The sequence below is a fragment of the Arvicola amphibius genome, chromosome 7, assembly GCF_903992535.2.
Source record: "Arvicola amphibius chromosome 7, mArvAmp1.2, whole genome shotgun sequence".
Classification (NCBI taxonomy): Eukaryota; Metazoa; Chordata; class Mammalia; order Rodentia; family Cricetidae; genus Arvicola; species Arvicola amphibius.
Genome location: NC_052053.1, coordinates 106,224,267 through 106,235,885, shown reverse-complemented (window position 1 = coordinate 106,235,885; position 11,619 = coordinate 106,224,267). Strand labels below are relative to the sequence as shown.

Genomic DNA, 11,619 nt, shown 5'->3' with positions numbered 1-11,619 from the left:
TCTGCCACCAAATGGGATTCCTAATTAGATCCTCCCATTAGGTGGGAAGGAATTCTAGACCAACTGGAGAAACAAAACAGGTGATCCTGATGACCAGTTCTGCCTAAGAAAAACACCTCTAAGAAACCATGTTCTCAAAGCCTTAAGATTGGAAGCCTACAGAAAGACTCAATCCTTTTATTTATGAACAGAGGATCAAGAGGTCTTCTTATAATAAATTGAGACCAACCTGGGCTACATGAAACCCTGTCCCCTCTCCCCCAAAAGTGCCAATGAATCTCTACAAGACGCTGAGTTTGGAAAACTTAGCACAATGGGAAGGTGACTGTGGCCTTTGACATTGTGCTGTGTACACAGCAGGGTCTCACGGTGATTGCTAGAACTAGCACAACAAAGCTGTAGCCCCAGCTGGGGCTTGGACCCTGTAGTTCTGGAGAAGGGAGCGAGTTCAACAGTTGACCTCACCCCTCCCGGCTCATCCTCAAGTAACGTCATCTTTATGTCTTTTCGGGCTTTTGCATTTTCCAGCAAGATCACCACAAGACAGGGAGAAATGTCTACATTTAGTCACATTTATTGATGCATTCAGTATCAAGTACATAAGTGCAAATATCCAGAGTCCATGACGAAGTCCACTAGGAACTACAGAGAAATTAATACAAATCGTAATAAAGTCGACATGCTGGCACCTGTCAGTTACCATCCATGTAAATCAGCACAACACAGCCATCCCATACAAGAAGAGTACTGTGTGTTCATTTTGGATTTATTCTTAATTTAACCATTTTAACGTGATACAAAACTGATTACCATATGTACGGTCAACTGCTTTATATTACGTTTTTATGTTGTGTGTGTTGGAAAAATGCTAAAACATTGGCCTACGGTTCAATATAGTGTTATTAAAGATGAATCCAACCAGCAACCCAAGGACATGATAAGAGATTGCCACTATTGTATCAGCGCACTTGGCAAGAAAGGCCTAGCCACGGGGACGGCAGAAGCTACGGAAGCATTGCAGAGAGAACATCAAGGAAGGAAGGAAGGACGTGGGCTCGCAGCATCATGCACTTTTCTTTTTTTAGCAACACAAAATTAAAAACCACATCTAACACACTTTTCTCTATACTTCAGTGCTCAACACAAGGGATTCAAATCTCCTAAGAGTGCAGGAAGAGCCTGCAAACGCCTGTCGGAAAGGTTGCCGCTAAGATTAGGATGCTGGGAAAGGGGAAACAATCAATCTGCAGTCACGAGTAAGAAGAGAGCTGTTACCACTTCAGACACCCCCTTTTGTGTCCAGCTTCTCCTGGGATAGCCGTCTACTCGGTGTGCCTCTTGGCGCCAGGGATTTTAGCCTGGATCCTAAAAAGGTAAAAACCAAAGGGTTACATTGCAAACGGTATACACGAAATCATTTTATGTATTCATTATTGTGGCTTTACTAGCTGAGTCATCAAATAGTAAGGTTATTCTAGAAAAACATAGTGTTACATGCGGGTCTCTAGGTATACTTATGAAACAATAAAAAGGAAGTAAAAATTGGATGGTGCCCAGACCACAGAGCTGCATTCTTTAGCACAACTTTTTAGTAGATGGGATGGCCAAGGTAACTTCATTCACGAGAAGTTGCGATAGTCTTGTGTAGAGACAGAAGCTGTGATAGTCACGAGAAGCTGTGATAGAGTCACCACGGGTCACTCAGTTGTGGGCACTTCTGGAAGAGGAGGATGTAAGGACTATACCAGGAAGACGAGCGCGAACTGAGGTGGTTTCTGGCAATGGATTCTCTTCACCCACATATTCTCAAATACTCAGAAGTGGAGTCAAGCCTGGGTCTTTGTCCTAACTATTGCTGCTCATTCATCAAATGAACCTTCTTCACAATTCAGAGAGCCATCTTTGTGTGTGTGTGTGTGTGTGTCTATTTGTCTGTCTGCAGTGCATACATATGTATGTGGAGACAAGGGCCCAATTTCTGGTGACATTCTTTGCCTTGTGAGACAGGATCTGTCACTGGCCCGAGGCCTGCAGATTAAGCTGGACTGGGTGGTGAGTCCCAGGGTTCTGCCTGGCTTCTGCATCACTAGCGCTGGATTAGAAATGCTCACTACCATGCCTGATTTCTTAAATGTAGGTTTTTACTCTTGAGTAGCAAATAATTAACTGACTGAGCTATTTCCCTTGAAAATTATCTTTAACATGCACATTATCAGATATTGCCAAGGCAATAAAACTCTGTAAGGCAGCCATGGTATCTGCTAGCATTTTAGGATGGCATCGCTCTGGAAGGTTTTTGTTTATTAACCTTATGAGTTTGTTTATTAGTCTTATGAGGTCAGCATGCAGACTAGAACTGTCATCTTCTCTGCACTAGGCGGCCTTCAACACTCTGGGATTTAGTGTTCTACAGAGGAACAAGGTAATTTTGTGGCATTTTCCTTCTCATCAGTGTGGAAAAGGGTGAAATAGGCAAGGAGACAAGAAGTTCAGATGGTGATAAATGTTATAAAACAATGCAAGACAATGTGGTAGGAAATGAGGGGGGAGCTATGGGGAAGTGGGTGGAGCCCACGTTAGAAGTACTGAGCTGAGAAACAGATGCCCAAAACCCAGGCAGGAGCCAACAGGCCGAGAGCTGGTGGTTTCAGGCAGAAAATGCAGCAAGTACAGAGGCCCAGAAGGAGCTTAGATGTGGAGGTGGCAGGTCCAAAAAGCAGGCAGTAATGGTGTTAGTATTTAGGAGCTAGGACGTTATCTAGATTCTATTCTAGATAATGGGAAGTCATGAATGGCAGGGGGATGATGCCACTGATTCATATTTTTAAAAGAGTCCTGATGGTCACCGTGTGAAAAATAAAAGGGCAGATGAGGATGGAAGCAATAATGGAGACGGAGAAAGCTGCAGAGGTACAGGTGCCGGGGAGTAACGGCCAGGGTCAAGCGGTAGACATCAGGCAGGTCGACAGGCTGAGGTTTAATTTGGAGATGGCACTGCAAGGATCTGTGGACAGACTGAATGCTGTGTGGGCAGAGCACAAAGGGAGAATAAGGAATATTGCTTGGCTTATGGTATGAACAATGATGACCATGAAAATGGCATCTATCAAGATGCCGAGGACAGAAGCCAACCAGAGTCTGAGGTCCAGCTCAAAACATTTGGCCATGTGTGTCTTAAATGGCTATGAGAGGAAAACATCTAATAGCAGACAGACAGAAGTGAGTCTCGGCACAGGAGGTCTAGGATGCAGACACAAGTCCAGAGCCTGTACCGGTTGGTTTTGTGTCAAGCTGACACAAGCCAGAATCCTCAGGGAAGAAGGAGCCTCAGTTGAGAAAAAGCCTCCATGAGATTCAGCTAAAAAGTATTTTTTTTTTTAAATTAGTGATCAATGAGGGAAGGCCCAGCTCACTGTAGGTGGTACCATCTCTGGGCTGATGGTCCTGGGTTCTATAAGAAAGCAGACTCACCAAGTCAGTAAACATCACCCCTCCATGGCCTCAGCATCAGTTCCTGCCCCCAGGTCCTGCCCGGTTTGAGTTCCTATCCTGACTTCCTTTGGTGATGACCAGCAATGCTGACGTGTAAGCTGAATAAACCCTTTCCTCCCCAACTTGCTTTTTAGTCATGGTGTTTTATCACAGCAATAGAAACCCTAACAAAGACAGAGCCCTAGATCTGGAGATAGCTTTTGAAGCTATAGGACCAGATGAGCGGTGGGTGGGAAGAGGAGGAGCTGAGGAAAGCTTAAGCGACAGGTGGTCAACTGATTTCTGCTTGGATATGTAAATGACTCCCAGGGAAGTCAGTGCTCCATAACGCACTGATGTCTTTGCTAAACAGCTTTAATTATTGCTACTCTCTCTCCTCCTGTTTCACAGGAATCCAAAGAGCTGGAATTTCCACTCATTTTTAGGAAAGAAGGAAGGGAGGGAGGGAAGGAGGGAGGGAGGGAGGGAGGGAGGGAGGGAGGGAGGGAGGGAGGGAGGGAGGGAAGAAGAAGGAAAGAAAGGAGGGAGGGAGAAACCCAACCAATTCCTTCACAGAGCCAGACCTCCAGATTCTTGAAAATGGCTATTGTATCCTTTCAAGGGTAATCACATTAATGAGTGATGTTGGTCTCCACTGGTCATCCTTGCCAGATTGCCAATACCTTGATACCCGGCTCATTTTTGTGGCACTACTCCAGTGTGTCAGTGCATCTTTTAAAAATGGCCAATTCACCACATACGTAGCGGTGTGGCTACTCAAGAGGCTGGGGCAGAGGCAGAGGGTTGTATGTTCAAGTCCAGCCCTTGCAATTTAGACAGAGTCTGTCTCAAAATCAAAAGTAGAAAGAGGAGTGGGGCGGGAGCACTGAGATAGAGCTGACAGGAGTGAGGCCTGGGGTCCAGCCTCAGTATGGAAACAAGAGGCCAGTCCTGAAATGTGTGAGCTCAGACACAGAATAAGTAATAGATAACAATAGTGCCCATATTCTCTTTAGACGTGGGGTTCAGTCTTGCACCAGTAGCATCTAAACTTGCACCCATTTTTTAAAAGAGATGCCTCAGCACAGCTCTGACCCAGGCTTGACTAGGATGAGGAATCAATCCCCACACCCCATTTCTGTACCGGCACCCACCCTGTTCTCTATTTGTAAAGGAGGCTTTGGGGAAATCCAAACATGGGACTTTACTTCTCTTGCTTGTTTATTTTTCTCACTTAGTTTAGCACTGAAACTTAGTCAAGATCTCCGGGTTTATTTTGAATCTTGAGCTAGCCCTCTTCCGAATTTGCTTTTACTCCAAGCTTCATGCCACCCAGAGTGTTGGCATACATCTTTGGTTTATCTCTCCACAGCCATGAGAAGTAATAAGACTGAAGGTGATAGAATCCCATATCACATTATTTTATCCCAGGCAGATATGTGATAGATTAGTGAACTCCTTTGCCACTATGATTTACAGCCCTTATAGGGTCAGGTGGGTTACAGTCCCTATAGGGTCAGGTGGGTTACAGCCCCTATAGAGTAAGGTGGATTACAGCCTCTATAGGGCCAGGTGGGTTACAACCCCTATAGGATCAGGAGGGTTACAGCCACTAGGGTCAGGTGGGTTACAGCCACTAGGGTCAGGTGGGTTACAGGCCCTATAGAGAGTCAGGTGGGTTACAGCCACTATAGGGTCAGTTGGGTTACAGGCCCTATAGGGTCAGGTGGGTTACAGCTTTTATAGGTCAGGTGGGTTACAGCCCCTATAGAGTCAGGTGGGTTACAGGCCCTATAGGTCAGGCAGGTCACAGCCCCTATGGGGTCAGGTGGGTTACAGTCTAGGTGGCTATAAATGCCCGCAGGTTTATGGCCAAGATATCCGGGTGTTATCTAATAAACCCATGACTGGAACGCCCTGCGTGCTGAAACTGAGCATGAGGTGTCCTAGTTTTCGACTGAGAACAAATGTCCATTTTCAAGGAAAATGTGGGAACTCAGAATGTTGCCACTAAATGGAGAAAGGCTATGGATTCTTCTAACCGTGGTTGTTCCGATTTTGTGAAGTCAGTTTTCTTGTGTCCTTATATAAAAGAAAATGGATATATATATATATAGTAAAGATGACAACACCTTATCCATTATCTTGGGAGACGTGTTGTTTTCATAGCTTTGATTTCAACTATAATTTAACAATTATACTATATGTTTGCATATGCATTATATTTAATTTCCTGTCATTTTACTTTCCCTTATTTTAGCTCTCCAGTGTCCAATCAATCTGTGCGAACTGTGAAAGCCTCTGGATTGACAGCCACATTTCTAGTCTCCCCACTCCAATTCTCTTTCTAGATTGTGATTTCCACACATGGCAATTCCGAGACATCAGCCCACTACTTAGAAGCACCGAAGGTCGTTTTGTGTTGGGTTGAGATCAGAGCGCAGTGTCTGTCTCCCTATCGCCCTCTGGATGAACGCTTAGCCACACTCCACGGTCCGGGCTGAATGACATCTGTTACCCATTCTCAGGAAGAACTACCATTCCTCACTGTTCTGACATTAGAATTTCACACAGTTCTCTTGTAGTGCTTAGGTATCTCATAATTATTTCTTTATAATTTCATTTGTACCAAGAGCCCGAGAACTTCTGTCCAATTGAAATCAATCATTTTCACGCTTTCTATGTCACCTCAGCAAAACAAGTAACACTCTCTTTAGAACTAAGTCTCCAACCCCCACCCCCACCAACAAAAGAAATAGATGTGATTGCCTCAAGAGTGTACAATTTTGGCTCAGAACTTCTAGTTCCAGTTTCCAAATTCCTACTCTGGCTTTCTGGTGCTAGATGTTCTAGCATAGTCCTAGCTTCCAAGCGTTGCCAGGGAACTTCACTAAAATGTAAATTACAGGTCATCAAGTCCAGAAATTTTAATGCTATAGGCTTCAGAGTCTCCACCTCTGAACTGATCCTAGATTAAGAGCCACCACTTTCCATACTATGACATTCTGTCATTTCTTCACATAAAGCAACGGGGGCTTCCTTCTTTATCTGTTGATTTTCACTGAGTTGGCTAATGCAGCTTATGTGGGTTCCAGGCCATGTTTTCAGGCATTGTGCAACGTGCTGAGAATTGCTACACCTACAAACTGGGCATGGAACCCGGCAGAGATCTGCATGGCTTTAAGGGGAAGAGTAGAAACAGGGCACAGTGAAAGTCAAAGAGAAAATGGCAGCTGCCGGCCTGAGATATAGGGCAGGAGGATGTAGAAGGAAATTACATATAGCCTAAGTCCAGCCATTGCCTAAAACCAGACACATAATTTGATTACTAAATGGAGTTGATACTGACAAATTCCAGTCCTTTATGACACGAATCTGTAGCTGAAGGGGAGTTCAACTTCTACTTATTTTTTTTTGACTAACAATGAAACACAATTATCACTCTAGGTGACAATAAACCTAAAATCACAACGGTGAGAGCTTGGGAAATCACTAAGTCAACTGACCATGTTAGCTGTGGACGCGTAAGCCTGGTATCTTTATCTCTAAAATGTCTTAGAGGCGGCTCCATAAAGCAGGGTCTGTTGGAGGCAGAAGGCTCAAGAGCAGTGGTGTGACCCAAATACAAGCTTGTGGTGCTCAAAAACTATAACAAAAATATTTAGGAAAGAAATTATTCATGGATTCTAAAGTTTTAAAAGTAATTTACTGGTTTAAAATTAGTAGTGTGCACCGTTCAGGAGACTGAAGTGTTCATTAAGTGTGTTCAGTGTGACCGTTCATTTAACCTTCTCTGAATCAGACTTCCCTCCTTCTCCCCGCCATCTTGTTCTTGAACATGGGCCAGACCTTGGGGAGAGCTTAGTATTACTAACTTGTTAAAATATTCTCATTATGTATGGTACCTGAATTAAATCACTGACAGTTCTATTTAATTGAGGGCTTGAAAATTATACTCATTTCTGAAATAATATAACTGAGATGAGAATGAATGTACGACTCAAAGGAATAAAATATAACAACCTATTATTTAGGTTTCTCTAAATTACATCTAACGAATCCACTCCCGTGTCTGCTTCAGACCGTGATTCCTTTTTTGCAGACTCCACCATGGAACTTACTTTGCCACGACGGTGTTTATGTGGGTCCTCACAAGTCCCAGATATTGGTCAATCTGTGCCTATAGAGAGAAGAAAGTCGTGAGCACACCCGAAGACGGTGAGGTCAAAATGTCACACGAATGTCTGACTCCGCGTACAACTCACCTGGTGCTTAACATACACCACGGGTAGAGTAAACATCGAAACCACAGCTGGGGTAGAAACAAAACAAAGACACCATTAGAACTCTGAAACCAGCAACAGGAACAAGCTTATAGACACATTTTTCATACTCATGAAACTGTTGCATTCTTGGGGAAAAAAAAGGGCACCGTAGATAAAAGATGGCAGAGCAATGCGTAAGAAAAATAAACGGCAGAGCCCTCTGTAGATATTATTCCTAGAACAAGGGCGCAACGTGCCCTCTCAAGATGACAACTGATTCACCCATAGTTGCCACTGTAGATGTATATATACTAGAAGGCAATTTAGTGATATGGCTGGGGGGGGGAAGCACAATTAAAAACCCATTATTAGCTTGATGATGGTGGCACACCCCTTTAATCCCAGCACTTGGGAGGCAGAGGCAGGAGAATCACTGAGTTCAAGACCAGCCTGGTCTATACAGTGAATTTTAGGACAGCTGGGGCTACTCAGAGAAACCCTGTCTGGAAAAACAAAACAACAAAATCCCATCGTTGACTGAACTACAGTTCAAAGGGAGATGCTCTCCATTTGGGGGGTGTCCGATGTTCATTCCTAGAAATCTACCAAGAAGCCGAAAGCTGACAGCCAGGGGAGCAGTGTGTCTGCAGGGTGGGGGGGGGGGGGGCTCAGGACGCACTTACCCATAAGCAGCAGGGTCAGGCCATTGAAGAGCGCGCCAACGTAAGTCAGGAGCCACATGAGGACTGCAAACTTAAGAATAAAGGCTTGTCAGAGCCCACCACCATCCCTCCCAGGTGGAATCCACAGCTTTCCTGAGTTGGGATCTTAACTGTTAGTGAGCATTTCAGGTTTTCTCCCTAATGACTAGGATGAGAGGGCAACAGGAAAGGGATTTCTGGGACACGATTTTGGCAGGAAATAAAGCATAGTGAGGTGTTCAAAGCTCACCATCCTGGTCTCTAGGAGACCTTGGACCATGCTGTTGTAAGATTCCAGGGACCCAATGAAATCATAGGCTAAGCTAAGCATTTGGCACACTGTAGCTCTTGGCCTGTATTTATAAGGCTCCAGGAGTTAAGAAGGGTTTTTTTTTTTTTTTCATTTTTAAATAGTCAGTTTAAATAGTAAAAGTATTCAATGATCTGTGAATTTATATGAAATTTAATGTTTCAGTGTCCATCAATAAAGTTTTATTGGTGCACAGTCACAGCCCTTCATTGATGGATTGTCTTTTGCAGCTTTTGTGCTGCAATGCTAAAGTTTGGTAGGGATAATAGGGCCTGAAGCACCAGATACTTTTTGACCTTTACAGAGGAGGTTTGCTGACTTCTGCTCTGGCCCACTATTTTTAAATTATAGTCAGCAACTGTCATCACCTGACACGTCAGTTCCTGCTCCGGGGATGCACCTGGAAGGTCAAGCCCTCATCTCTCACTGCTCCCTTTGACTCATTGAACAATCACTAGCAAGCCCTGGCCCAAGACCCCAACGACAGTGTGTAAAAGCACTCTTTACAGACAGAACACTCACGACCACCTCCCCTTCTGCTCCCTACTCTGCTCATGGGTTTGCTGAGTCTTGTTTCAATGATTTGGGTTTTATCAGGAAGTCACGGGGAGATCCAAGATTAGTTGTTCTTAACCTATGGGTTGCACCCCCAAAGACCATCCGTAAACACAGATATTTACGACCCATAACAGCAGGGAAATTACAGTTATCAAGTAGAAAGGGAAATAAATATATGGTTGGGATCACCACAGCATAAGGAACTGTATTAAAGGGTCACATCGCAGCCTTAGGAAGATTGAGAACCACTGGACTAGGTAAGAGTGAAACCACCTAAAATAAAGCCCCTCCCCCACCCCCATGTGTGTGGTGTTGCAGATCCTCCCCATGCTCTGTGCTGGGCATGGGTCTTCCCTTCAGATGCTCAACCTGAGGAGCTCCTGAGGACTTACTATAAGCATCCTCCAGAGCACGCATGTTCTCCACACACCTAAAAGTGGCTAATCAGGAGATGGGCTGAGATCTTGGTTTAAGAATCTACATCCTCCCTCATAAAATGTCTAGAATTGTGTGACCTGGGGTTGATCCTAGTGCTTCAGAATACTACTGGGTAACCCCGGTACGTATCAAAATGTCTCCAAGCCACAGTTTGGTCATCTGTGAAATGAGGGGACCAGGTTGGGTGAGTTTCGTGGCACCACACAACTGGAGGCTTTCAGATTCTAGAGTAATTAGTGCTTGTTTGGTGGGCTCTGAATTATAGCTGCCTGATGTATTCTTCCTTTGGGGAGAGAAACTTCAGACTGTAAAGCAAGGAGCAGAAGCAGTCATACTTTTAAGGAATCCACCAGGTCCTGGACGAGGAAAAGCCTCCGTAACTCCTTGAGCGTGCTGTTCACATACAGCTGCAGGCAGTCCGTGTACTTCTGGATCTGCTCCTGGGACAGGGTGATCTCCAGCTCCAGGTAGGCCCTGTCAACAGACCATCCCAGGGGAACACCATTAGAGGGTTCAACACTGGCTGCTGCACCCCAGGGCCGAGAAAGTGCTCGTCACACAGGAAGGCTTATGGCTGGGTCACATCCACAAGGCTGCTGCTGGCTGTGGGACACCACGCACACTGGAGTCCCAAACACAGGGAGTGCAGAATTTCTGACTCTCCGGGGCCATTGTGACTCTATCCACAAAACACAGCATTAAAGACTGAGCTCATAACTCAGAGAAACCAGGAAGAACCAAGGAAGACTGAGGAGCCGTCCACTCCTTTACTGGTTTCTCCACACATGACGACAAAGGGATGAGCATCTTTCTTAGATTCTGGAGCTATCTGAAAACCCTAGTTCCCGAACTGTTCCTTGACAAACTTCTAAGAATTCCTGTTTTAATTCTGAAACTGACTTCCAGGTTTCTCTAGAGAGCAATAGTAACTTCAGTAGCCTGGACCATATTAAATGCTCACTAGTCCCAGTGAATGATGTTCTTAGTAATGAGATTTTTTTCCCCATTTGTTGAGGTGATTAGACTTAACTCAGGGATGGTAAACAAAATAAAATATAGAATATGTTCATATAATATACATAAGCTTCCTCTGCTTGATCGCACTCCCCACTGATCTCTGGCTCCCCCTCCCTTCTTCAACTTCCTCTGTCTGAAGACAGCTGTGGACTGTTTGCCTAGCCTAGAGTTCTTAAAGGCATGAGATGAACAGAGATGGAGAGCTAAGCAGGCTTTGTCATGAGTTGTAGGAAGTGTTATGGACTAAAGACTGTACTCCTCTAGAGTGCCATATTGAAATCCCCACTCTTAATGTTGGCACTATTAGTCAGGTACTTTGGAAGGTGATTATTCAAGAGGGCGGAGCCCTTATGAGTAATATTGGTGCCTTTAAGAATCCTTAAATCCTCTTTATTGGAGCCCCATAGAACTCTTCATTCTCTTGATGCCTTGTGAGGATCCAACGAAAAGATGCCAGTCTATAATCAACCACAGGGCACTTTGGTGACAGATTTTACACAACTGGGAGAAATGCATCTTTTATTATTTACTCCAACAAGTTTATGCAACCTTAACTGACTTTTTCAGGTTTTATTTAAATGTTATGGCTTTTCTCCCCTTGGAGAAAATACAAAAGTACTGATTTGTCCAGTGTGCTATGATTAAAATACACCGAGTCAGGCGTTCCCTTTACTGATGCAAGTGACCAGACTGAAGGAGTTTTAAACTTTAAATTCGCCTCCATAAGGACAATAGAGTAGTCAGGCTATGCGGAGTTAGGCTATTGCTCCTATAACTGGGTATCAGAAGAAAGAAGCCAAATGGGACCTAGGTCCCCGTATTTCAGCCTCGTGAGTGAGCATGGCAGCTCTAGAAACAA

The 11,619-nt window shown here is 44.5% G+C and overlaps 1 protein-coding gene across 3 annotated transcripts in view; it reads right to left on the bottom strand.

The window, feature by feature from the left end:
- Positions 1 to 598: 598 nt before the first annotated feature.
- The window catches only part of Rtn1 (reticulon 1), a 208,261-nt gene continuing 197,240 nt past the window's right edge, over positions 599 to 11,619 (bottom strand). For all 3 annotated transcript variants that reach the window (XM_038337286.1, XM_038337287.1, XM_038337288.1), the window contains 5 exons: positions 10,079 to 10,217; positions 8,420 to 8,489; positions 7,737 to 7,783; positions 7,593 to 7,651; positions 599 to 1,365 (listed from right to left, as the gene is read on the bottom strand). In XM_038337286.1, coding sequence (XP_038193214.1) covers positions 1,323 to 1,365; positions 7,593 to 7,651; positions 7,737 to 7,783; positions 8,420 to 8,489; positions 10,079 to 10,217 — 358 coding nt within the window. In that variant the 3' untranslated portion in view covers positions 599 to 1,322. The remainder of the gene's footprint in view (positions 1,366 to 7,592; positions 7,652 to 7,736; positions 7,784 to 8,419; positions 8,490 to 10,078; positions 10,218 to 11,619) is intronic.